Source organism: Suncus etruscus, chromosome 11, assembly GCF_024139225.1.
Source record: "Suncus etruscus isolate mSunEtr1 chromosome 11, mSunEtr1.pri.cur, whole genome shotgun sequence".
Classification (NCBI taxonomy): domain Eukaryota; kingdom Metazoa; phylum Chordata; class Mammalia; order Eulipotyphla; family Soricidae; genus Suncus; species Suncus etruscus.
The window spans coordinates 11,278,310-11,305,744 of record NC_064858.1 but is presented as its reverse complement, the minus strand read 5'-3'; the positions used below and the strand labels follow the sequence as shown (position 1 = coordinate 11,305,744).

At 50.7% G+C, this 27,435-nt stretch overlaps 1 protein-coding gene and 1 long non-coding RNA gene across 2 annotated transcripts in view; both read left to right on the top strand.

Annotated features, from left to right (window-relative positions):
* LOC126022750 (uncharacterized) overlaps nucleotides 1-26,097 on the top strand; it is a 30,785-nt gene extending 4,688 nt beyond the window's left edge. Inside the window, exons 2-3 of the long non-coding RNA XR_007500275.1 lie at nucleotides 25,812-25,855; nucleotides 26,068-26,097. This is a non-coding gene — a long non-coding RNA (uncharacterized LOC126022750). The remainder of the gene's footprint in view (nucleotides 1-25,811; nucleotides 25,856-26,067) is intronic.
* LOC126022749 (vitamin D3 hydroxylase-associated protein-like) lies at nucleotides 16,586-20,209 on the top strand. The gene is made up of 5 exons (XM_049783742.1): nucleotides 16,586-16,902; nucleotides 17,683-17,796; nucleotides 18,102-18,245; nucleotides 19,622-19,755; nucleotides 19,910-20,209. The coding sequence occupies exons 1-5, from the start codon at nucleotides 16,714-16,716 to the stop codon at nucleotides 20,118-20,120; spliced, it is 792 nt and encodes a 263-aa protein (XP_049639699.1). The 5' UTR covers nucleotides 16,586-16,713; the 3' UTR covers nucleotides 20,121-20,209.
* Nucleotides 26,098-27,435: the final 1,338 nt, after the last annotated feature.

Sequence of the window (27,435 nt, the reverse complement as noted above, 5' to 3'; positions counted from 1 at the left end):
TTCTTACTCATTAACAGGTCTATTTATTTTTTTGGCTTTTTGGTGTTTGGGCCACACCTGGTGACCCTCAGAGGTTACTCCAGGCTATGCACTCAGAAATCACTCCTGGCTTGGGGGACCATATGAGATGCCAAGGATCTCACTGAGGTCTGTCCTTGGTCAGCCATGTGAAAGCCAATCGCCCTACTATCACCCAGGTCCCTAACAGGTCTATTCTTTGGCCAATTTCATATTGCCTTCATCACTGTAGTGTCCTATTGGGTTTCAATCAGAACTGTGTCAGGCCACCCACTTTGTTTTGTAGTTGTAGGTTTGCACTGCAAAGGATTTTGCTGGAGAATTCGTTGGCCAGTTGACCTCAAGTGATTTGTTGGGATCTGGTGTTTTCCTTGAGTTTAAGAATCAAGTTGGGAATGAGGGGCACGTAATACTAATAACGATAAAAATAAACTGAAATCAAAATAATAAAATATGAATATATAAAAACAATATATATCAACATATCATTAATCATACAATCATTAATTAATTATAATTAACGTAATATACTGTTATATAAGATCATATCTTATATATTATAATACAATAATATATATGATCATATAATACAATATTATTTAATTATATAATTGACTTTGGTACCCTGCAGCCTCAGCAGTTTGTTTTGGATCTTTACTTGTTTGTCTGTCCACTTTTCTCAAGATGGCCAGCTCAAAGCCAGCCCAAAGCCAACCCAGAACTTTCCTCCTTCCTGCTCTGTCTCTTCCTGTGTTAGAAGTGGCTTGGTACTCTCCTTATTCTGACTTTGGACAAGTTTAGTGTCTTTTGCACCAGGGACTGTCCCTCTCACCTGCAGGAACAAGGCATGAGATCTTGCTGGGTTCCCAACTCCTCCCTGTGTCCTGGTGCCTTGCTCTGGAGGGAGTCTGGCTACCGTCAGTGTTCCCCACACTGTGCTTTTCTTGCCATGAGAAATGTTCTGGAACTCAGCGCTGTGCATCCACGCTCTGTGTCCTTCATATGTATTTGGGACTAAGTTTCTTGGGTTTGAGGGGAACACTTGGAGACTCTGGAGGTCCTGGGTCTCTGAAGCCGTAAAGGGCTGCATCACACTGTCCTTGGGACTGTGAAGCCTGTGAACCAGCTGTGCCTGCCCACTTGTGTTCTTTTAGGGGGCTTCTCTGAAATCAACTTCTTGTCTCCAAGGAAGGGCCCCCAGAGCCCGGTCACTTGGCAACAGAAGGCAGAGAGCATAGGGTGGGGTGGCAGCTCATTAAATCTGATGAGATTGATCGTTCTAGGGCTGAGCTCTTATTTGTGTCTCTACAATGTGCTGGATTTTCCGGCGGGAACAGTCCCTGTGAGCACTGTGACAGAGGAGGATGAGGCGGAGCTGCAACAGCAGTTCTGCGACTCTCAAGAAATACTTCAGGTGAGTCCCTGAGAAGAGAGGTCCCTGAGGAAAAGGTCTTTGAGGAGTGGGGGTCTGTGAGGATCTGGGAGTCCCCAGGAGCCAGGTGTCCCAGGAGCAAGGGCAGGTCTGGACAGACCTCAGAGGTCAGCAGGAGAGAGGGGCTGGGATCCTGGGTACCCCTCCTCACCTTCCAGAACTGGTGGTTCACAGCATCACACACTCGCAGAGTTCCAGAACCATCTTTTCACAGTCAAGGAAGGTGAAATCTAAGAAACTCCTTTCCTCTTTGTTTACTGGATGACAGGCTCTAACTACACTCATTTCTTTTTGTTGTTCTTGTTGTTATTGATATGATGATATGGTTTTCTTTTTCTTTTTGGTTTTAATTGTTTTTGTTTTTATTTTTTTCACTCATAAAGAGAACACCCCCCCTCTTCACCAGTACAACATTCCCACTACCAATGGCACCTCCCATCTTCCCAACCCTTGCCTGTATTTGAGACAGGCATTCTACTTCTCTCTTTCTCTCTCTCACTAAGATTGTCATAACAGTTGTTAGTGTAGTTATTTCCCTAATTGCACCATACAGTCATTTCTTGAACCACCATTTGGGGCCTTTTTCAACTGCTCTGCCCACTCCCTGAGACTCTGTTTGGGGACTCACTCCCTGCTGGTCTCCTCAGACCTGTGTGACCTGTGGCCTAGGGGTCATACCTGAGGTAAATAAGTCTTTGCAGGAGCCTCCCTCCTTTGCCTCTGAGCCAGGCCAAGCCAGCAGCTTGTGTCTTCAGTACATCATCTCCCCACAGAAGTGCTCCTGAGCCATAGAGAAAAGTCTGGGTTTAAGTGGGTCTTGGGAGTGACCTGTAGGCTCTGGAACTTCATCATGGCACATGGGGGGGTGGGAATGGGGGGGAACAGTCCCAGAAACCTCGTGGTGGCAGCCTCTGTCAGCAATTAGGGAAGCCTCCTGCCCTCTGCCAGATTGTAACCCCAGAGTAGTTCTTCTGGTACAGAAACAGTATGGAGTGTGTAGATCTGATATAGAGAAGGCAGCAATGTGTAAATACCTCAGACCCTGCAGTGGACAAGTCCTCACACATTCCACACACAACCTTTAGCCCTTTCTGAGTGCTCAGTCTCCTTGGAGAAACCAGCTCTATGCTGAGCTCCCACGGGAAGTGACTACCCATGCTGACTGTTTGGTGTCCACATCCGGCCAGCTCAGAGCAGGAGGGGACTGGGCAATTCTGGGTTCACTTTTCCTGTGTCCATGAGGGCTCCACACTGCTGGTGATCAGGTGCAGGAAAGGGTGAGCTCAGAAGGTGTCAAAACACGCTTAGAGCCTCCATTGCAAAGGGTCCTGAGATATTGCCAGGCTTAAATTAGTTAAAAGTCCTATCACCTGCTGCTGTACTCAGAAACTAAAGGCTCAAAGTGGTCTTTATGAGAAGGCTCCTGGAGTAAATATGCCAGAAGCGATACCCAGATTGGGAAAACCAAATGGGAAATAAAGCTCAGGCAAAGGTGGGGAGAAACAGCCAGGCCAGAGAGCCTGCAGGAGGGCAACACTGGAGGCAGGACAGTGCAGGGAGGTGCTGGGCCAATGTTAGGGCCCATCCCTGGAGAAGCTGAGGCAGGAGTTGCCTTCTTCCCTCTCTGTGGTGTTCCCTGCACAGGGAGACACTCATCCTGGGGCTCCCTGAGGCAAGTACCTGTGTCAACTTTTGCATGCAGGTGTTTGCCGGCGGTGTGGGGCTCCCAGTGTCTGTACAATGTGTGGCCCTGCCGTGGCAGGAGGAGAAAGCCCTGTGCCTCATGAAGGAGGTGGAGACACTGACTCGGGAGGCCACAGGCCTGGAGAACCGGGTCTCTGCATCTGAGGGATAAATCCTTCACAGCTCTATATAGGAGCCATTTAGGGGGTTCCTCCCAGCAGCCACTCCCTTTCCCTCTCCCTAACCCAGTTTTTGTGACTGTAAAGAGAGGTTTTATTTTGGAGGGGTGGGGAACAATGATCAAATAATGGCTAATAAACTGCTGAAATCAAACTCCAGGGCCCTCTGAAATAATTTTGTTTGGGTCATTTGCATCTTGGAGCTTCAGAGACTGGGCCCCAAAGTGCCATACAGCCTCGTGCTTGGAATGGGGGCTTTGAGCCTTGCAGAGCACTAGAAGAGGGCTGAGACAAGAACATCTGAGCTTCTGTGCTCTGTATATCTACTTCTGTATGTCTGTACATCTGTATGTCTATGTCTTGTGTCTGTATACCTCTGTGTCTGAGCATCTATGAGCCTGTATATCTGTGCATCTTTGCTTGTTCAGAGCCAAGCCCAGCTGATCCTCCTCCTCCGTCCTCTATCAAACGCATGACTATGCTTGAGGACAAATTCTCTCGAGAGGACACGTTCTTGCGAATCCTGGACAATCTCCAATTAAAATGGTGGCTCTGGTCAAGAGATACCAGGGGACAGCAACATGTCAGGGGCATCTTTTAGAATCTTCTAGCTTTTATAAATAACATGTGTAAAGAATCAATGAACTAGCTGCTAATTTCCTATTAAGAACTACTAACTTCCAGGCAATTGTATCTATTTAGTTTCTTTTTTAGTCTTCACAACAATTTAGGAAGATATATGGTTATTATCATCACTTTTGAACAGTTTGGGAGCAGGCATAGAGAAGAAAAATTAGCACTCCAGTGTTGTTTAAAATATTGAGTCCTAGGGTTGGAAGTGAAGTCTTTCTCGGCTCAGCCCAGTGCCTGTAGCCCCTTTGGCTGGTGGGTCTGTAGGTTGCAGGTAATGACAGAGAAATGATCCACAGGCAGTTTAAGTTTTAGGAGTTATTCAACTTTATTTTATGGCCCTAGCCACCATATGCATTTTCTTCATATGGCTTCTTTGACATGTGGCAGACATCCAGATCAGCTGGACACAGCGTTGGCAGATTCGTCAGTGCCATGAAGATGTTAAGTGGTCTAAATGTGTTTAAGAGCATGGGAGGGTTCCGAATCAGGCATTTGTGGGACTGTGGCTAATTTAAGGCACAAGAAAGTTAGCAACTGGCCCAGTATCACTTTACACATAATCCTCTATTTCCTCATCTGTAAACTGAGACTCAAATTAAATAGGCCTCATGGTGCTGTTTATCTTCAAACGAGATGACTTATGTACATAGATTTTTAAATGATCAGATCTATAAAAAGTGTTCTCTAACTTTTTAGAATATCTCAGTTCCTTTGTAAAATTGAGTTAAAGCACTAACCCTCATCATAGGTCAGTTTTAGAAATCATATATAAATCGTTTTTTTAAAAAGTGATGACCAGGGATGGCCAGGAGAGATAGCATGGAGGCAGGGCATTTGCCTTGCATGATGGACGGTGGTTTGAATCCTGGCATCCCATATTGTTCACCGAGCATGCCAGGAGCGATTTCTGAGCATAAAGCCAGGAGTAACTTCTGAGTGCTGCTGGATGTGACCTCAAAACAAAAACAAAAAAGTCACGCCCAGTCATTTTTAGATTAACAATATTCTGAAGATGTCATATTGACATCTGATTGAACTTCCTATAAAGTCATTGAGATTAACTATCCTCAAACTAACATTTAGATTCCAAAGCAGCTACCAGCCAATTCAGAACAGATGGTGGTTCGAATCCCAACATCCCATATGGTCTCCCAAGCCTACCAGGAGCAATTCTGAGTGCAGAGCCAGGAATAATCCCTGAGCACTGCTGGGTGTGACCCAAAACAAACAAACAAATATATTGACACATTGTGAATATGCCATCTTAAGGCAATACAGTCTATTGAAACCACTGCATGAGGGCTCTATTGTTGAGAAGGAATTAAAAAGGCAAAGCACTTTCTGTCTTCTAGGTAACTGGAAATATACAAAAAGTCTTTTAAGTCAATTGCTATAAAAGATCAGTCTTTTGGATGGCTACTGGTGAAGGCAATTCTGTAATTTCTCCATAGAAACTATGGATGAATTGGCAGCTTTTAAATCAGATAACAGTTTCCAGCTACCTGATTTCTTTTGTATTACAAATATCGGGGACTTCCATTCAGAAAAGGAGGTTTCAATGTACTCCAGTCTTAACTGCTTATCAACTAAGTTCTTCATGGTATGGTATTCATGGTCAATTGGGGAACCCAGATTGGAACATTGTTAGATCACCATTCAATTGGAATGAGTGCCAGGTGCTATAACCCAGTGGCCCCAATTATAAAAGTAAAATTTCTGAGCTGGTGGGCTGGAGGGGGTTGGAAAAGGGATGCAATATTCTCTCCTCCATTGTTTTAGAAAATTATGCACTCAGAGGTTCAAGGAAACTGGAGCTATGTGTGGTAGAAAAACAGTCTGTTGGGTTTCCAGTCCCAAACATTTCAAAAACCCAGTGCTCTGATGGACCGATGTTGGAGGCAAAACACCACCTATTCTCTCCAGGCTATAAGATATACCTTGCAAGGCCTAATGGTAGGGCCAATGTTTTAAAGCAATCATAGAAACTTCAGCGCCAGAGTCAAACATTCCTTCAAACTTCCTACCCTGAATTTCAAGGGGTAACACTGAATTTTCTTCTTTAAGCTTAGTGGTAAAAGCTATTAAGGGATTAGTAGAAGCATCAGGAGTTTTTCTTCCAACAATCCCTTCTCTGATGCATTCTGATTTGCCATGCATAACATAAAAAATTGTAATAAAATATGAGTTATGTTTTCCTTTTTAAACTGTTCGCACAAAAACAAAAACTATTATTTCTCCAACATGGTCAGAATCTATAATTCCCAGATGAACAGAAATACCTTTAAGAGTCAGACTACCTCTCCCTATTATCAAGCCCAGAGCTTCTGAAGGATTTGGCCCTTTTATGCCAAATCTTACCTCGTAAGGGCACTGAGCTGGTATTATAGTTAGTTCTTCAGGGTAGAGAATATGAAGAACACAGAATCCTGAAGTGGCGGGCTTTAATGAGTCTATGCTGTGGAATCTCTTGGGCTGGACTGGGAAGCTGAATCATTACTGAATAAGTTCCCTGATTTTGTGGGGCCCGAGACTGGCCCCTGACCCAGTTTCCTGAGACTGGATGATTGTCTTGGCCTCGAAGGGGTGGGTCCAGGAGCTGGGTCAGAAAAGGGTAGCATCCTACATTTTCTGCATAAATGTACTATTTTGCCAGTTAAAGAATCTGATCTGAACTTGTGATGCTGGGGTTGGACCCTTTCCCATAATAAGATGAGAAACTATCTCTAGCCCAGTGCTTCTCAGGGTAGATTCTGGAGATGAGCCTGCCAGTCTGCAGGAGGCCAGAGATAAACCATCAGGAGATATTGCTTGGCTCATCTCTATCCCTATTCTCTCTCAAAGCTTGAACCTATAGCCCTTCCATGGCCCTCTCCGCAGCTGCAGCCTTCAGTCTGTCTGTCTGTCTCTCTCTCCTGGTTTTGGTGTCCCTGGTTGGGCACATCACCCCATCCTTTGCAGCCTTGCAGTTTTTGCAACAGACCAGCTCGGATTCTCACCAATTGACAGTTCCATTTTGGTGTTTGCTGTTGATCATTTATCTGTGTATGTATGGCATGTACCTATGTCCTATAAAGAAACTGGAGTGATACAGGGTTCTGCGAACAAACTGAAGACAAAGGATCAGTGAAAAAGGCGTCTTCTAAGGCCCATGTTCTCTCCAGAAATCAGCTGGCTGGGATTTAAAGCTCAATTCCACTAATGCTAATCACACCTAGTCTCACGCTTGGTGGTGTTTTATTGCACAGAACTCACCAGATGAAGAGAAATCCAGTTAAATCCGTGATTTGAAATGCTAATAGCTTTGATTCTCACAATTCAAAGGTCCCATCATCAGCAGAGAGGATTTGTCCCTGCAGAGGTCAGAGCTCCCAGTGCAGAGATGAGTTGGATCTGCCCCTCTCACAGATCAGAAGGGGGCCTCCAGATGTATCACTTTACAATGCAGGACTGACAATGGGGGGTTAAGACTGCATAGTGTGGAGTGAGGGAACCAGACGGTACCTTTAAGTTCTGATCATGGTTGCAAGTCAGTCCTTGATGGAGGCATGGAGGATAAGGTCTTTCCCCTCCAGCTTGGAGCACGCATCTGTCACCCTGTTCAGCCGGTGATTCTGAGGTGAAGTGGCAGGTAAACAGCTAGTAGACAGTCAGGCTTGTGAAAATATTAGCTTTATTCGGAGGACAAGACTGAAGCCAAAAGCCTCAGCATCAGTTCCAGCCAAAAAGCCCCCTGCCTTCCACAGACCCTTGCTTTTATCCCCCAGAATCAGGTACCACCCCATGGTGGGAGCAGAATGCCAGGTCACACCCTAGGGTAGGGCACAATCACTGATCAGGGTAGGGTCAGTAACATAATAATCCCATTGAAATGTTTACATACACAACAGTCATGTCTTATATCCTTTTAGATGATTGGCCCATGAGTAGACTCATCTTAAACGCCTCCTGCTCTTAACAAACACTGACCACAGTAAGTCTACAATCCAAAGTCCTGGAAATCCCACCTGCAGATGCACCTGCAATCATCATGCACACACCACACCTGCAGCAACACTCGGGCATCACACCTGAACCACCAAACCTGTACATCTGCATGACACCTGCAATCATCGTGCAGGCACCACCACACACCGGCATCATCACACCTGCACATCTGCATTACTACACCCACGCATCTTCATCATCACACCTGCACCATCACATCTGCATGTCACTGTCCCCATCTCCCCTGTACCATCACATTTGCTCATATTTGCACTTCCACTGGCACTCCTCAACCCTGCACATTCATCTGCCTCATTCCTCACACACATCTACCACTACACTCACATCCCATGCCATGCGCACATAGTGGTCCTGGAGACCAGGATGCAGCACAGGCTGACAGGGTGCCTGAGGCCTTCCCTGAGGGCCTGGGTCCTCCTCAGCATTTTAATGGACATGTTTGCTCACTGCTCATCATCACACCTGCAGGTTCATCAGCAAAGGAAGGGAATCCTCCAATTCTAGAAGGTTCCTCTGGACTCAGCTCCCTAAAACCAGCCCCTCTAGCCCATTTCTGGGAAGATCCCCACCCCCCAGGCTGTGAGGCAGCATTTGCCCTAGTGTGCCGGCTCTGTCTCTCTCATACAGCCAGCATTCTGCCACCCTCCACTTGGCCACTAACTGGAAACAGCCTGTGACTCACGAGGCGGTCACTGCCTCCCAGGGGAGAAACACAAGGCCATGGCACAGTTCACGTGGAAGGGCCCCTGCTTGCTGGGCCCAGCCGTGATCTCTGTGGCTCTTATCACTGTGGCTTCATGGCCTATGAAGCGCCTCTAGACGGCTTTCTGGGTCTGTCAGAGCTGCGGAAAAACGTGCCCTTTGACTTGGACTTCTGTTTGAGTTTCCTTGATATGTGAGAGGGTGAGGGAAGCAACTTGAACGTGAAGTCAGGGGACGTTTTCAGAGCCCTGCATCAAGGCCTGCATGTCAATTTGCCCAGGCTTGGCCTCAGCCTGCACTAGCTGTGCTTTCCTCACATGGAGCTTTGCTGAGGCCTTGGCGCAACAGAAGAGCCAGGTCACACTTAGCCATATGGATCTGCCTGGTGCTGCCAGTAGGGAACCAGGAGAACCAAGTCATTTCCAACAGCTCTGACAAAGGGGGCTAGGAAAAGGCTGCAGAATTTCCAGCGACCCCATGTCATGGGGCATTCCTCACCAACAGCCTAATGGATATGCTTTAAGAGCCCAGAGTCTTTGGGAATGCCACTGACAGTTAAAGAGGGTAAAAATCCTGAACCTGGAACAATCTGAGATGCTGCAGCCAGGGGTGATAGATGGCCAGGTGAAGAGGCGAAAGTTCCCCCTAGTGGAGGAACTGGGAGGGGCCTTCAGTCCCATCCTGTCCTAGACACTCCTGAGTTGACAAGACCTCACACCCAGGGGCGCACAGGACATGGGGCACATAAGATACAGGGCACAGGACACAGAACACATGTGCATTGGTAGATGTCATGGGCATGCAACGTGGGACACAGGGCATAGGACACATTACATAGGACATATTGGGGCATGGCATAGGGCACAGGACATAGGTCCGATGGGTTCAGACTGGTGCTGGGGGGGATCCTGAGAATCTGCCCAACGGGTTCCAGGAGTGTCCCCGTGCCAGCACCCCTGTCATCGTGCCCGGTGTCCAGGAGAGGAAATAGGGCCCCTGAACCAACCAGATGCCTTGACAGTGCTTCTAGGGTGACAGTGGGTCCCATCTATGCAGCAGTGGGTGGGGGATGGCAGGGCAGTGGGGTCCCACAACATGCACTAGCCCAACTCAACCCATTCCGTCCTCCAGCCACTCCTGCTCACTCAGCAAGCGGCTGAGAGAACTCCATAGACAAGTATACCCACACTTCTGTGATAAGAAACAGCAGGCAGGTTGGGAAGGATGCAGTCAAGGGCTGAGAGATCAAAAGGCAGGTGCTATTGTCCCTGTCTGGTCTGGAAATCTTGTGCTGACAGCCCTGGCCAGAATTCTGCCTGCAAGCTCAGTCCTGTGCCCATGGATGCCCAAGGTCACACACAGCAGGCCCTGTCGAGCAAGGCTGAGTGGGAGACCCTGGGACTCACCATCAGTGCTCTCAGCAAATCCCCATTCAGGCCAGTAAAGCTTGAGACTCGCCGACTTGCTCCTTGGCCCTAACAGATTCCATCCTGCAGCCTCAGATTTCACTTGGGAGCAGAAAACTTCCCAGGCCACTGCCCTGCTGGTGGACAAAGGGACATACGAGTGACCTGTATGGAAGCTCTGCCAGGCAAGACAGGCACCTCAGGGGACACAGCCGGTGTAGCCTTCTATCCCCCAACACATGTACCGGGCCACACTCTGAGCCTCTCAGCCCCTCCCCTATATTTGGGGTTGACCCCACACAGGTTGTAGGGAAAGGTCCCAGAAACCACAATGATCCATGCATGGTGTGCACAGGGCCCCCCCTCTATCCGGCCCGTTGCCTGCACACTACTCAGGGCCAGAGAGTGAGCCACCGTGCAGGTCCACATTTCCCACTCTCTTGGTCTCTGGCTGCTAAGGATGGATGAGTTCAGCCCAGTGACCCACAAATGCACCATCTGACAAAGTCACTTTACTCCTAGCCCTTCTGTCTCCAACTCAGTCTCACCCCAAAACAACTTCCACGTGTCTCATGCCTGAAATGCACCCTTAATCTATTTTGACTAGCATGTTTGCAGCTACACACGTGTTTAATATAGCAGGTGTGCATGTCTTTTCAATATTATAGGAAGCACCCCAATAAAACTCCAGGAGGGTGCGGGTGCCTGAAATCAGAGCTCACTGGCCCTTCCCCAGACATTCCCAGGCTGGGCCTGGTGGCCATGCTTCTTAGTGAAGTCCTGGCAGCATATGAAGCACACAGCATCAGATGACAGGGACAGCAAAGTGGGAAAAGAAGCCTGACCCAGCATGCCCTGATGGTGTCACCAAGAATCTAAGCTTGTGCTCCTGAGATGCCCACGCAAGTCCCAAGCTGGGCTGCTGGCCACTGTTCATCCTGAACCTGCAGTCTCAAAATTTCCCTTGGAATCTTGTCAGAGTTTCCCAGAGAGGCCCCAAGGCCCCCCAATACCCTTGTGAGCTGAACAAGGCCAAGCAAAACTGCAGATGTAAGGGACAGCCCAGGGTAGCCCTGCATATCTCCAACATGCCCAGTGTGTGGGAGTGTCCGTCGTTGAATGCAAGGTCATGTGTGGGGAATACAATCTATTCGATGCAGTTCTCTCAGGGTACCACACTTGCACCCACATCCTCCAGCGACGCCGTGGACGCCGCCATGGCCGCCCCGCAGCACGCGCCACACGGCAGCAGATGAGCGGGCAACCACCCGCACCGGGTAGTGAGGCCGACCGGAACCACTCGACTGGGATTCCGGGAAAGCCGGGCGCAGTTTCCCGGGGACCACTTCCGGCATGCACCGGAGGCTGCGCTGTCGGGGAAGCACCCATTGGTCAAGACGTCAAAAGAGGCGGTTCTGAGGCTCGCGCCAAGGACGCACCCGGAAGCCTAGCGGGAGGGACGCCCCGCCGACAAGGAGCGCGTCGATTTCGTGCGCCGCCAGACGGTGGCGCTGCCGCCTCGCGCCTGGGAGCCCCGTGCGCATGCGTAGAAGGAACGCCGAGCCCTTGAAAGGGAAGATGGGACTCAGTTCTGGGAGATCCCTTGGAACTGGTGGGCGTGGCCTGGGTCACGTGCTTCCTCGGGACTCACAGGGCGGAGACTCCAGCGGTTCCCACTGTCGTTTGCCCTGCAGTGGGCACCAACTCTGAGATTTAGGCCTGCGCCCTCCAGTTGCCTCTTGCTTTGATTCCTGGGGCTCTCATGCACTGGGAGGTGTGGGTCTGCGTGTTCAGCAGGAGGCCTGTAATCCAGGGCACCTGCATGCCCGCAGCCACACTCCACCTTGGTATACCTGGAGCTTGCCCAGGAACGGGGGAGGAGGCCGCATACCCTGCAACCAGTGGTGCCTGCTGCGCCTCGCACGCATGCACTGGACACTCTGCCCCGTCCCCTGGTCCTCATTCTAAGTCGGACACATGCACAGCAGAGGGAAATCTGGGCTCCCCCAAAGATCATTAGGTTGTACCCAGCAGCACCGCGAGGCCACCTGCGGCAGGGCGCAGGGCCAAATGTCCGGCTTACGGTCACTGACTCAGGATAGTCCAGCTTGGCCAGAAGCCCAACCACACATTCCATTTTATCTGGCATGAATGGAGTGCCAGCCCTGATGGGGCTCCTGCAGTGGGCTAGGGAAATTGTGCCTTTGCTTCTTCTTTTCCAGCACCAGGGGCCTTGCTAGCCCTTGGGGAGCAGATGTAGAGCAGTGCCCCAGGCTGACCCTATCGAGGAGGGATCTGTACATGAGCCCTACAGTGTCTCTGGCTGGCACTGGGCTGCACTGACTTCTCTAAGAGGCTTCTCTAGTTCTCCCCATTAGCTACTGTCTAGGCCCGAGAAAGCACAAACTAAGAGATCCTGTAGCTCAAGTCGGCCACTTGAGCCAGACCACATTTTATTTCGCAATCAGTGTCCATCAGGATGGAGTAACCCCCTCCCACAGAAGAGTGCTCACCCACAGAATAGTGCTCACCAATAGTGCTCACCAAAGTGTTCACCTGAAATGAAATGAAATGCTAATTAGAAGAGCAAGAGGCAGAGGAATCCAGAAGTCTTCAGTTCCATTCCTCCCACTTCCTGTGAGCCAGTTACCTACCCAGCAATCAAATAGATGTACATGGTGGAAAGAAGCTGCCTGCTGAACAGCACACGCGTCAGGAGCAGAGTGTCCCCTGCTCTGTTGGCTCGGACATCAGGGACTAGGGTTTGTTAGGAATCAGCCTGGGTTAGGTATCCATGGTTGGCATTTTACCCCCTTCAACATTTACCTCTGTAAACTTCTCCTTGCGGGAAAGTCAACTGTGTTAATACCTGGGAGGCATCTTTGTACCTAACAATTTTCCAACAAACCCCATGTCATTCATTAACTCTTCCTGCCTTCTGCAGGGAGCTGATAGATTAAGATCCCTAAGGACAAGGCATTTTCCATTATGTGTATCTGTATTAAGCCTGTCATCCAAAGGCTCAGCGATGGCCACACCACATTCTTTTCTGTTAATGAATATCCAGAGTTAGATGTCTGAGAAGGAATCGTGTCTTGTGCTTACCTGATCTGGAGACAGGTGGTAAGGGCTGGTGACTCTTGAAGAAGAAAGTCAAGGTGGTGGGGAGGATGGCTTAGGATAGGATAGGATAGGATAGGATAGGATAGGATAGGATAGGGACCCAAGAGCTGTGACTCACCAGTGCAGATATCCGCAGGATACTGAAGACAGACTGGGTAGCTCAGTAAGCCCAGATTGAAGCTTGGAGTTTGGCATGAAAAACAGGAAAGTGTTTCTATTGGGATTCTGTGCTCAGTTGGGAGTGGATATGCTGGGATGGTCTGTTAGCATGAGCCAAGGTATGGCTCAGAGAGATTTCACAGCTAAAAGGACCCAAACTATGAGGGTTTTGCACAGTATAGTACTGAGAGGCTTCGTGCAGAAGCAGAGTCTAGTCCTAGGCATGCTCACTTCTGTGAGTGATCCTCACGAGTGCTTGCCCCTATCTACCTGAGAGAGTTCTTGCCCCTGTCTACCCCTGGAGGTGCTCCACGTTCACCCTTGCCCACTCGAGGTGCTGATCTGTGTGCAGTTTGCATCTGACACTGAGACAAATTTGTGTTTCCTGAGGGTCGTGGTCTCATTACTGGATCCTCAGAGAATACTTTTTTTTTTTAGCCACAGGTCAGAGGCCAGCTTCAGGCGAGGGGATCACGGCCAAGGAGATCCCATGTGCAGACCCTGAGGGGCCACTTACCTGTCGGGGGGAGGAGGAGGCTCCTTGTGTGGCAGCTGGCAGGGTGTGGGTGGATCGGAGCTGTATTTAAGGGAAGGTGTACTGGACCGTCCATGCCAGGCTCTTCCTAGTGGGTTTTGGGGAAGGATACCCACATCCAGTCCTGGGACTGGACTCAGATCATCCGGTCTATGTCACGGCATGCAGTATAGATGTCTCCATATAGGGGAAGCAAGCCCACCAGATGTGTCTATTGACTTTGCTGTGCAGTGAGTTGATTTTTTTTCCCCAAGAAATATTTTAGTCAGTAGGCCTGTCGGTGGACGTTAGTTATACCCCCTACGTGGATTACTGACAATATTTTTGATATTCATGGCATAATAGCGACATTCCAATTTCTTTCTTACTATCTCTTCCTTGCAAAAATACAGGCAAAATGACAGGCCTCAGTCTTGACTCGGAAATTTTCAGCACCAAAGTCTGCAGTCAGTTTCACCCCTGGCCAGATACATTTGCATTTCTAAACGGTCAGTGTAAATGCAAACCGGCTAGTTGGTAAACAAACAGTTCTTATTTTCTTTGCTAGTTGCTGTGGGCTAGTCCCCAAATTGTAGCAAAACAAGTTTCTCTTCCTTTGTCATAAGAATCATGTCACTTCCTTACCTTTTCCCTTGGGATTCTTTTCACCTGTATGGCTAGTTTTTGATAGGTATATTTAGGGCCTGGTACCATGTGTTGTTCCTCCTAAGATTCTCTGCCTTTTGTTATCATGGAAATACCTTGCATACCAGAAACGTGCTTTATGTCACCAGCTTGAAAAGTAAAATTGTCTCAAGTCTATTGCAGACGCGGGTCCCTCTACAATGTATTTTGTGTGGTCTCATTATTTCATATTTCATATTTCGCCACCTGTGCAACCCACTCTCCTGAAAGTGGATTCACCGAAATCGCACTGATGGCTGTAGGAAAGAAGCCGCCTCCAGCAGGCCTACCACTATTGGCTCACAGTAAGCCCTCCTTTGCATGCTGTTCCTCAAAGATGAACACCAGGTAAAACTCCTCCCTTTCCACTGACAGATACTCATTTTCCAAGTCTGTCTTCTTCCAGATCTTAAAGAACTAAGACGAGTATTTTGGGGGTCTGATTTGGCCTTAGAATTCTCCTCTCTCTCCTTCCCCCTTTTTGGGGAGCACTCCTGGAAGTACTCAGGAGCTACTCCTGGCTTCTGCAGGCAAAGCAAGTGCTCAGCCCTTTGCCTGGTCTCTTTTTATTTTAAGTAAACACCAGAGCTGGTGGGTAGGGCACTTGCTTTGCATGCATCCATCCTTGTCATCTCATATGGTCCCCTGAGAACTACCTGTAGTGATTCCAGAACAAAGAGCCAGGAATCACCCCTGAGCATTGCTAGCCGTGGCCCAAAAGCAAAACCAAAAACAACAACAACAAAATAAAGACAACTTTACACAGTAATTTAAAATTATTCAAAAAAATTATTTAAAGATGTATTTTCTTAATATTGTCTTAAGAATTCAGGATCTCTTTACCCTTTGTCTTATCATAAACCATCCACTGTCTTATCTCCATCACTGGTAGCTCACTAACTGGTCATTCATCAGTCATCTGTTCTCTGTCATTCATCTCCCACCTGTCTCTTCCTTTATCCATACAAGAGTGTTGGTGGCCAGCCCACACCTCCTGCCACCCTGATCTGTGCCCCACTGGCTCTGCTGGGCAGTGGGCCATGCACAAACCACATGTTATTTGGGTTCCTGCCTGATGTTGCTTGAGCACAGTAGGAAGCAGGAGATGGGACAAGGCAGACAGCCTGGTGGCCAGGCCCTAGAGAAAGGCTGGCTACTGCAAAAGGCAGCACATGGACTTTCCTTCATTGCCTGGCTGCAGGGCCCCTCTGCTATCTCTGGGCACAGCTGCTGTCATGCGGGGTTAAAGGGTTAAAGGGTCCAGCTGAGAGGCTGAGAAAGGTGAAATTTGGGGGGAGACCCAATGCCCTGTCTTGGAGACTTTGACCCTCCTGTGCTTTCTCAGCCTCAGATCCTCTGCTCAGAGCAGCGCCTGGCCTCCTGCCTGGTCACCTCAGTTTTCCCCAGTCATGGGGCAGTGATCAGGGCAGCTCTGGTCTACACAGTTCAGTTTTCTGTGCCGCCAGGGGAGACGTGTTGCTTACAGTCACTGTGAGGGTTTGAAACAGCACCAAAGAGCTAGGCCATCGATGACCCTGTGGGGTCAGAGGGTTTGTTTAGGCTCTACACTGGCCCTTCTGCAGTTCCAGGTCTACACTGGGGCCTCTTCAGTTCAGCTTGGAGCTGCCAGAGGGCCCAGCCCTCTGCAAGACACCCATCCCGACTTTACGGACTCATCCCTGAGCTCCAGCTGTTGAGAACAACCCCTGACCACGGCCAAGTGTGTCTCAAGAAACCAAAACCAAGAGAACAGCAACAAAACATTCCAAACATTTCCAAACATTGGTTGTTTCAGGCTACACTTGTGGGATGGACCCTGGGGTCAGGAGCTAGTGAACCTTTAAACATTTCAGACATATCTGAACATGTGCTCTCCACCCTTTCCTTTGCATCCCCTGGTTTAGGTCCAGAGGTTGCCGTTGCTGACTGGCCCATTGCTGACTGGCTGTCAGTGTCTCTGCCAGTCCAGGGAGCCCAGTTATCCGGCCTCCTCCTCTGTGGGAGGGGTTTTGTTGGTGTGGGAGGGGCACTGGCAGGAGAAGAGCACTGACCCTGCCTATCATCCAGGACAGGTATCCCAGTGTTAGGGTGATCTGGCCTGGCTGCATGAGACCCTGCGAGATTCGCTGACACTGCGTGTGTGCTAGGCTTTCCAGTGAGCTCGTCCCTGTGGCCATGCTGGGGTCAGATGCACAACAGCGGCTCTGTGTCTTGGTGCTGACCATGGGCGTGCTAAGCACTGTCCTCCTGCTGCGCCGCAGAGCCTGGAGGAAAGGTCTGGAAGCCAAGGCTGCCCGGGCCAGGGGCCTGTTGGAGCAACAGCTGTGCCAGGCCAAGGCTGCAGTGCAGACCTTCTGGCAAAAGGTGGGCCCTGTCCTTGCACCCCCCACCGAGGGCTAACCCTGCAGACTGGGGCCACTGTTGTGAGGGGTAAGGAGGGAGTAGGGAGGGGGAAGGGAAAAAGAGGGAGGAGGAGGGGACAGGAAAGAAGGCACAGGGAGGAGGAGGCAGGGAGAAGGGAGGATAGGGCGGGGAAGGGGAAGGAGGGAGGAGGGGAAAGAAAGGAGGGGAAAGAAAGGAGGGGACAGAAAGAAGGGTCCAACAAAGAGGAAGGTCCGGGCAGGAAGGAGGGATTAGGGTGTGTGGGTGCTGGCCTATCTTGTGTGCCCTGGGTCCCTGGGGTGATCCTTCCAGCCTTTCTCATGGGAACTCTGTAGTTCCACAGTCCTGACACCACTTGGTGAATCATCATCTATAGAATGGTGATGGGACCAGGGACCATTGAAGCGCCACCCTCACCTGCCCTTACCCACCTCCACCCCCTCCCACATCCTCCCTCACCCACTTTCATACTGTTCCCACACTCCATCCTTTCACCTTATTCCTCATCCCCGTCTCTCTCTCTCTGAAGCACCCCAATGTCTGTATATCTCCCCAATGTCTCTGTGTCTCCCCATCATGTTTGTCCCTGCAGAACCCTGACATCTGTGTCTGTCCTCCAGCACCGCAACATCTGTGTGAGCCCCAACATCTGTGTCTGTCCAGCAACACCATATTTGTGTGTCTCATCCCACAGCACCCGATGTCTGGGTTTGTCCCCGCAGCACCCTGAGTCTCCTGACATCTGTGTGTCTGTCTCCACAGCACCCCAATATCGGTGCTGAGTCTGTCGTCTCCCTGTCCCTGCTGGAGCTGACACAGAAGCTTCAGAAGGGGGCCCTAAGCCCGGAGCTTGTGGTATACAGCTACATGGAGCAGGTGAGGCTCCAAGGAGGCCCAAGCATGACTTACCTCTTTGGGGTCCTGCAGCTGCCTGGTGGAGGGTCACAGGGCGAGGCTACTGGGGAGAGGATGTACATTCTAATCATCAAAGCTGCTCCCTACATGATGGGATGTGCAGGAGAGAAGGGAGAGAGACCATTCAGCCACCATATCCCTGAGCACTGGGCATTGTGAAGGGTGCAAGCTCTGGGGCAGACAGACCTGCAGGAGCACGGGGTGGGAAGGGCAGTGTCCCTCCCATGTTGTCCAGCTCTGGGTCTGACCGGTTCTGGGGCTGGCAGGTCCTGCAGGCACAGAAAGAGCTGAATTGCCTCACTGGCCTCATGCCTGGCTGGGAACAGCAGTTGCAGGAACTGCAGCAGCGGCCGCACCGTGGACCCCTGCATGGCATCCCCGTCAGCCTCAAGGACAGCTACCAGTGCCAGGTGGGCCAATCCTGCAATGCCAGCTCCCGCTGCCTGCTGCCCTGCTCTCCAGACATCCCCACCAGTTCCGCCAGCTTTCACTGCTCCCACCAGCAGTTCTCACCACACTCTCACTAGCTCCCACTAGCTTCCACCAGCTCCCACCAGCTCCCACCAGCACTTACCAACTCCCATCAGTTCCCACTAGTTCCCAGTCAATCTCCCACCAGCTCCCGCCATCTCACAGCCATGCTCCCACCCATCAGCAAGAGCTTCTCAGCTCTGCTTCTCTTGCATCCCAGGTTCACTTCAGCAGGTAGGGTGGCTGTTGACTCAGGTAGTGCAGTTGCTCTCCTGTAGGTCCCTCTCATTCCTACTGGTTCCTCAGGAGATTCATCAAATTTGACCTGAGGTAAGTCAGTCCTAACCTCGGCCCACATTTCTCAAGTTCATCTCTCAGAAAACAGTCTAGGGAGGCCCAAAGAGAGAGGAGAGGGAGGGAGGGTCTGTACCCTGCCGGGGGAGTATGTGGCACCCTGAGCCCTCTGCACCAACACTTGGGTAATCCATGACCTGACTGATGGTAACCTCTGTGGACACCTGTATTTTGGTACTAAAGAAGGGTGTAAGCACAGAACAAGGCCCAGATAATCTCACCAAAGAAGGATCATCCCAACACAAATCATTTCATTGTTCTCTGTGAGTCCAGGGGAAATGAAGATAATGCATAATAGAAGACACATGGCTAGGCAGCAACCAGTTTCACCACACACTGTGTGGGGCAGGGGAAATCATGGACCCGCTTCCAATCTTTAGTTTCTGTGGATCAAGACACAGTGTGTAGAGCTATGAGGATGGTCCTGTTGGCATCTCAGGACCCAGAGCACAGTGGCAGTTCTTCAGATACCAGGACACTCTACATGCTCAGGACAATCTTGTTTGTTTATTTGTTTTTGGCCGCATCTGAAGATATTCAGGAGTTACTCATGGCTCTGTGCTTAGGAATTTCTCTTGTTGGTGCCAGGATAGATGGCATCCATCCATCCATCCATCCATCTATCCATCCATGATACCTGGGATAGAACTTAGGTCAGCCATATGCAAGGTAATCACCCTCCCTGCTGTGCTATTGCTCTGCCACACCCCCATCCAGGACCTTTGATTCATCCTGTGTGAATAGTTGGGTCAAATGTTGTTTTAAAGTCCAAGCACATGTGTCCATGGCAGGTGCGTGGCCCTACCACATGCAGAAGCACCAGCATGGGAGTCCTGAGCGGGCTGCATGAAGTTCTTCTCCCTCCTTCGCTGCCTTCTCAGTCCTGTCTAGCTGTCCCGTGTTCCAAACATTGGGCTGCAGAGACTCAGGTGTCAGCCTCATTGTTCTGTGTCTCCTGTAGGGCCAAGTATCTAGCTGCGGCACATTCACCTTGCTGGACAGTCCTGCCATGGAGGACAGTGTGATAGTGAAGGTGCTGAAGAGCCAAGGGGCTGTGGTGTTCGCCAAGACCAATATCCCGCAGGCCATGATGAGGTGCTCTAGGCTGGCCCTGCCTTCCATCTCAGCTCTGCTGCTGGGACCCACAAAAGTCCTAACCTGGGGGACCAGAACCTGGGGTGCTGTGGGGAAAATAAGGGAGGAGAGGCCTGAGTGAGGGCAGAGATCCCAGAGTCTTGGTGTCTTTCAGCTACAACAGTGACAACCCTATCTTCGGAAATACTCTGAACCCCCAGAACCACAAGAGAAGCCCCGGGGGCTCATCCAGTGGAGAGGCTGCGCTGATCGCCACAGGGGCTTCCATCCTAGGCATGGGCACGGACCTGGGTGGCAGCATCCGCTTGCCTGCCAGCTTCTGCGGGATCTGTGGCTTCAAGACTACGAGTGCCCGGCTAAGGTGACAGGGATCCTCTGAGGGACTCTTAGGGTCTTACTCAGGATTTCTCTCAAGGTCTTTCTCAGGGTCTTTCTCAGGATCCTCTCAGGATCTCTCTCAGAGTTCTCTCTCAAGGTCTCTCTCAAGATCTTTCTCAGATTTTCTCTTAGGATCTCTCTCAGGATCTCTCCGGTTCTTTCTCAGGATCTCAGAATTGCACATTGTTGCTCTCAGGTTCCTTCTCAAGGGTCTCTCTCAGTGTTCTCTCAAGGTCCTCTCATGGACTCTCTAAGGATCCTCTCAGGATCTCTCTCAGGGTTCTCTCTCAAGGTCTCTCTCAAGATCTTTCTCAGGGTTTCTATTAGGGTTTCTCTCAGAGTCTCTCAGGTTCTTTCTCAGGATCTCTGAAGATCTCTTTCAGGATCCCTTCAGGGTTTCTCTCAGGGTCTCTCTCAATGTCTCAGGATCTTTCTCTTAGGGTTCTCTCTCAGGGTTCTTTCTCAAGGTCTCTCTCAAGATCTTTCTTAGGGTTTCCCTTAGGATCTCCCTCAGGATCTCTCAGGTTCTTTCTCGGGATCTCTCAAGATCTCTCTCAGGATCCCTCTCAGGATCCTCTACGAGTCTCTCTCAGACTCTCTGAGTCTCACTCAGGGTCTCTCAGTATCTCTTTCAGGATCTTTCTCAGGGCCTCTCGGTGATTCTCTGAGGGTCGTCTCAGAGTCTCAGGGTCTCCTCAGCGTACTCTCTCATGATCTCTCAGGCTCTTTCTCGGTATCTTTCTCAAGATCTCTAAGTGTCTCTCAGGGATTCACAGGGACTCTCTCAGGTTCTCTCTCAGGGTCTCCCAGCGTCGCTCTTAGGGTCTCCCATGTTATTCATGGTCACTCAGGATCTCAAGTTATTCAGGGTCTCTCTCAGGTAACTAAGAATTCTCACAAGGTCTATCTCAAGGCCTTTCTAAAGGTTTCTCAAGGTCACTCAGTCTCTCAGGATATCTTAGGGTCATTCAGGATCTTTCAAGTCACTCAGAGTCTCTCCCAAGGTCTTTCTCAGGGTCTCTAAGGTCACTCAGTATCTATTTCAAGGTCTTTCTCAGGGTCTCTCAGGTTATCACAGTCTCTCAAGTCACTCAGGGTCTCTTTCAGTTCACTCAAGGTCTCTCTCAGGGGCTCTTTTAGGACTGTGTACCAGAGCCTTTTTCGGAACCTTCTTAGACAAGACTGAAGAGTTGCTGAGGTATTTTTGAGGCTTGACCAAAGGGATGACCTGTGTAACTGAGTGTTGTCATTAGTGGAAACTGGTCCCACTTAGCCCACTTCTCTGAGACCAACACAGAAAACCCCTGTTTTACAGCTCGAAGGGTGTGACAACGATGCTGTCAGGCATGAAGTTGGGTAAGCCACCCTCACTGTCTGCTCTGTAAGGGGTTGATGTTGGAGCAGTCCAGAGAACAGGACCTGGCCTAGAACAAGTGTGGATCCCCCTATATGCTGCTGCTTACTTCTGTACCCCAAGATACCCAACTTGTGTCTATGTAGGCCTTGCCTGTGCTCATGAAGAGTCGGGGGTATAAATGCTGTTCCTCTCTGGCAGTAGCTCTGGGAGGGCATGAAGGGAGTGGTGGAGGGAGAAGCCGAACCCTGAGAACTCACCCCAAGTGATATGTCCAACAGGGAAAGCAGCCATGCAAGGACAAGGGCTTGAGCCCACCTCCCCCTGCAGACAGAGAGGTCATGTAGTCTCTCAAGGCCCCAAGCATTCTAGGGAGCAAGTCTGGGTTCCTGACCAACCCCACCACCCTCTCTTCTTTCTCCCAGTGACAACCAGCCTGGGGCCCATGGCCAGGGACGTGGACAGTTTGGTGCTATGCATGCAGGCACTGCTGTGTGACGAGCTGTTTCGCTTGGACCCCACCGTGCCTCCACTGCCCTTCAATGACCAGGTGAGCCACAGCAGGACCTTGTGGAGTTTCCCAAAATGTATAGTCCTTATTCTGGCAGGAGTAGCTGCAGTCTCAGGACCACTAAGTGCCTTCCATGCACTCTGACGCTGCCCATGTACATTAGGATGATCCATATCACAAGGGTTCTGTCAAGGAGTTCTGATGGGTACATGACACTGCCATGTACATTAGGATGATCCATCTCATGCAGTTTATTTCAAGGGGTTCTGCCTTAGCTATGAGGAGTGTGGAGCTCCCCAGAGAGACCCAAGGATGGGGGCAGGCCTGCCCCAGTCCACACAGGGACCTGCTCTGCTCAGCCACTCTCTGAGGGGCTGGGTTGGTCAGCTACAGGTGTCCTGCACTCAGGAGCCACCAAGGGGAACGGTGGGACCACATGTGGTGTGGGGTGACAGTGGTGAGACTGCACATACCCAGTAGCTCTAAGAGTGGACTCTAAACCTCTTCCTCTCCTCCCCATGTGTCTCCCCCGGCACCAGCTCTACTCCTGCTCCAAGCCCCTTCGCATAGGCTACTATGAGTTTAATGGTTTTGTCCAGCCCCTACCCTGCATGAAGAGAGCCGTTCGACAGAGCCGGGAATTGCTGGAGAGGGCAGGCCACCAGGTGGGCTCCCCTGAGCACGAGGCCATAACAGGGTTTGGGAGGAGCCCACCATGGGGGAATGGGAGGTCCTGACACTGGAGAAATGGCAGCACCTCAGGTCTGCAGAGGCCAGAGAGTCAGGCGGAGGTGAGAATGAGGAGCCAGTTGGAGGTGAGGGGGCTCAGGTGGTAAGGATGGGAATGTCAGGTGGAGGTGGGGTTGCGATGTCGGATGAGGTGTGGAAGTGAGGCTGTGGAGGAGAGGGTGTCAACGGAGGGGAGAGGTGAGGATGTCAGGTAGAGGTGAGAGGTGAGGAGGTCATTGAGGGTAAGGAAGAGATGTGACTGGGGTGCGGGGTGTTGCTGCTGAGATCAGCTCTGGAAGTGGCTGTGGGAGCCCAAAATTGCGGCCAGGATAAAGGAAGGTCTGACAGTGGTGCTGTCACCTCTTTCTTCTCTAGCTCATCTCCTTCCCAGTTCTGCAGATAGAGTACATGACTTTCGAGCTCTTTTACGGAAGTGTCATGGCAGACGGACTGGAGATCTTGAAGAACATCTTGTGAGTGGGAGAGCGAGGCTGGAGTGGTCCAATGAGAGCACTCAGGGGCATGTCTGGGTGTGTCCAGGGCATGTCTGGGCTTGTCAGGGCATATCTGGGTTTGTGTTTGATTATGTCAGGATGTGTCTGGGTGTGTGTAGGGCATATCTGAGCATGTTCATGGCATGTCAGATACACGTTTGCGCGTACATGGAGCATGTCTTTACATTTGTAGAGTGTGTCCAGTCATGAAATCCAGTCCAGAAGGGAGGGAGGGGCTCTTAGCTTTGTGACTCTTTTGCAAAGTCTGAAGTATTTCCATTGTTTGGGACTGGTGTTTTCATTATGTTGTGATGGGTCCTTCAGAGTCCATGTCTCTGATTGCATTTATGACCAGCCATGGAAAGTTTGTCATTGGCATAGCCTATAAAAGGAGAAAAAGGTAAAATTATATTTTGGTAAAAAACAAAACAAAGACAAGGGCCAGAGTGGTGGCGCAAGCGGTAAGGTGTCTGCCTTGCCCGCGATAGCCTAGAACAAACTGCTGTTCTGTCCCCGGCGTCCCATATGGTTCCCCAAGCCAGGAGCAATTTCTGAACGCATAGCCAGGAGTAACCTCTGAGTATCACAGGGTGTGGCCTCCCCCAAAAAAGACAAAAGGTGTATGGAGTCAAATACAACACAACATAGCCGTTACCATCATGTTGTAACAAGTTTAGGATGTACTCGATCTCACCAGCTACTCATGTATACACATATGCATAGAGAGTGACTGTGGGGACACACACCTTAATCACATGCACACACATGTAGGTGTGTATATGCATAGAGAGTGACCTTAGGGATACATCCTGCTCACTGAGGGTGCTGGCTCATGCAGTTGGTGACAGCAGTGACACCTATGATCCTAGATCACAGATCCTTATGGAAGTCATATGTCCTATTTGTTTTCCAAAGTACAAATTCATTTATTCAGACAAAAATCTGACAGTGAGTGTGATTTCTTGAGTCAGGAAAACTCTCGACAAAACAGGCCTTATGCTCATTGTGTTGTCGGTATCACTCTGGTATGTCTCTGTCTGTGAGACCCAGTTGAATTAGTTTGATGCAGCTGCCTCTTTGACCATGTCCCCAGCACCCTAGATTCTGTGCTTGCAGAGGTAACTCTGCTCAACAAGCACTAACCCCATGCATGGGGGTGGCAGCAAAAACCTGGCCCAGGATCTGCAAAGTGCATCTTGCAGCTTCTGAGCGAAGCCAGATTGGGAGTCTCTCGAAATGAGTATTTTGTTTTTGTTTGGGGCCACATCTGGCAATGCTGCCCATCCTCTACTGTCACTCTGGCCTATCCAATTGGCATCTAATTTTCAAATCTAACAAGTGGTGCTGAGTAAGGGCCTAATCATAGCGAGCTGAAATCCGGCATGTTGCAGGCAGCAGCCATGGGCACAGAGCCGAAACTGCTTGAAGCAGTATCTGCCATCTTATCCTCCCCAGGAAAGATGGAACAGTCAGCCCTGCGATGAAGATTTTTTTCGAAATGAGCAGGATGCCCTTTTTCCTGAGGCGATTCCTGATCTTCCTGCAGAGACTTAGGGTGAGTGGCAATCTCCTGGTGGGAGGAAGAGGACACCCAGAGGAGCTGCTGGTCTCTCCCTGGGCGGAGCGAGCAAGGGAGAGAGCGAGTGATCTACTGCACATGCCATTTTTCTGTGTGTGACCTGGGGCAAGTCTGCACCCCGTTGTTGCCCACTCAGCAGACACTCATGCTTACAGAGCTCTGTCCTCCCCCAGCAGTACATGTCCCAGGCATGGATAGTCCCTGGGTGGACACAGCCAAGCGCCACCTCACTGTCCTGCACTTGTCTCTGACTGGGCCAGAGACATCAGGCCATGGGTTTCAGAGGTGTCTCTCAATCCTCTTGTCATAAAGCCTGAAGCCCTTTCTGAAGTGTTCTGAATGAAGGTAGAATTCTCCTTGGCTGTGCACCATGCTGCCAAGTCCCAAGTTTGTATCTTGGTCCTCCAGTGTGTGGTGTAAACTCTGACCAGGCTCAGGTCAGACCAGAAAGTTTCTCTGCCTCCCTATCGCCCTTCATTGTTCCTTCTCTCTCCTAAGCCTTCTCTGACTCCCCACTCCTTCCTCTCTCTTTCTCACTCCCTCTCCCTCCTCTATTGCCTCTCCACTACCCGCTCTTTTCTCCTTCCTGTTCTGTTCTCTCTCCAACCCCCCTTGACTGAGTTAGACCAGAAGCTGCATTGTGATCTTCCATCTCTCCATATGTGGTTCCAGCCAAGTGAGTCAGTGATGCAAGGGACAGGCCAGCAGCTGGATGAGGTTTGCAAAATGGCCTCTCTCCCAATGCCCCATTGGAGTGTCCTACCTGGCTCTCTCTGGACTCCTGCATTGCTGCAGCTGCCCCTGCCCTGCCCTGCCCTGGGCTGTCCCTGCCAAGGACCCTGCAGGGCCTGTCAGTTTTCAGATACCTGTGGCCTCTTAGCTCAGGCTCATTTGGGGTCAGGAAAGCCCTGGGAGAGCCTCAGGGCTCTTCAGTTAAGGAGGGTGCTGGCTGGCTGTCATCCCAGCTCCCATTCTCTTGTTCAGAGTGTCCATATCTCTGCTCTCTTCCAGAACCCGCACTTGGCCAAGTTCATGGAGAAGAGCTATGGCCTGGGGTGAGTGCTCTGGACCCCAAGCTTCTTGTCCCCCACTCTGAGATCCTGCTCTCTGGGACGCCCATTCTGGGAGCCCACACTCTGGGACTCTGTGCTTTGAGATATCCCACTTTGGGACCTGCTCTCTGGAATCTCTGCTCTGGCCCCCTGTCCATACAGGGACCTGTTCACACCCCTTCACCACATCAGCATGGCTGTCTGGTATCCTCTAGGTCGGTCAAGAAGCTCTGGGAGCATCAGATAGCTGTGAAGGTGCGTGAAGAATCTCCTGCCTTCCACATCTCTGACTCAGCCTTTTCCTCCATGCCAGCCCCTTCCTTCTCCCTGGCCATCTCATGGCTCTGTCCTGGGAAGTAGTACACATCACATATGCAACCACACAATGCATAGTTTACATAATACATCATCACAAACACGTACGTGTGTAGGCCATGTGTTCATGTACATACTCAAATACATGTGTGCAAACTCGCTTGCACACACATGCACACACACTCACAGACAGATGTGCTCAGGGCAGGCTGGTCCTTGTCCTCCCCTGGAAGCTGGTTTAGGGCTCAAATGAAGCTGTCCTTGTGAGGTTGTGGCAGGAGCTTGGTTGGGGGCCCCAGGAGGGGAAACAGGTAAGGAGGAGGCCATGGCCTGGGTAGGGAGGTGCCCAGCAGACCCAGAACTGCTGTGCCTCTAAAAAGGAAGAGGGAGTGTTTGGAGGTGTGGGCCATGATTCTAGGAAGGCTACACAGCCCCCAGGTGCCCCTCCCTCTGCGCCCCACTCTGTACCTGGGAATCCTATGTGCAGCATCCAGACCCGGGCATCTGTGTTCTTGGCTCCTCAGCTCAGAGTGGGGCAGCCAGGCTGGGCTGTGTGTGGGGCCCGCTGACCTCTCTGCTGCCTTAGGCTCTGGAGTCACCACATCCACATCTTAACCTTGGATGTTAAGGTTGGATGTTGTGAGGATATTGGAGTGTCCTGATGTGTGATGTGCAGGGCAGTGCACATCCCCTCTCTGGGCTTCTGGCTCACAGCTGGCTGTGTTCAGGGTGAACTCCTGGCTCTGTGCTCAGTCATCGTTCCTGGAGTATCTCAGGGGATGCTATAGGGTCCCTGGGATTGAACCCAGGTGGACCTTATGAAAGGTCAGGGCCCTCCATGCTGTGCTATGGCTCCAACCCATCCTTCTCCCGGGTAGTGACCCATGACTATTTGAAAAGGTCCGAATGACCAATTCATCTCTGGCCTCACAGCCACGTGGCTACCCCCTCTTTCTGCAGAAGTTCCAGAATGAGTTTATCAGCCGGTGGAAAGCCTTAGAGCTGGATGTGCTACTCTGCCCGGGCCCTGCCCCTGCCTTCAACCTGTCTGGCCAGAATCCCGTGGGTAAGGGGCCACACTCAGCCATTTCCCTCCCCTGGACCAGTGTGGCCCAGAGCCATCAAGGGGGTTGTCCTGACCTGGAAGTCAGGAGGACGGAGGACAGGGTCTCAGCGTGAATGTGGGACATGTGGGGACTTGTCTGAGTGCCAGAGAACAGTGGCCTGACTTGTCCCTGCTGCTCTTGTTTGCTCTTCATGCCTCTATT

Coding starts and splice junctions, on each gene's coding strand:
- LOC126022749 (XM_049783742.1), top strand. CDS start 16,714: ATGCTGGGGTCAGATGCACAACAGCGGCTCTGTGTCTTGGTGCTGACC. Junction 18,246..19,621: donor AGGACAGCTACCAGTGCCAG/GTGGGCCAATCC, acceptor TGTCTCCTGTAG/GGCCAAGTATCTAGCTGCGG. Junction 19,756..19,909: donor ATCCCGCAGGCCATGATGAG/GTGCTCTAGGCT, acceptor GGTGTCTTTCAG/CTACAACAGTGACAACCCTA.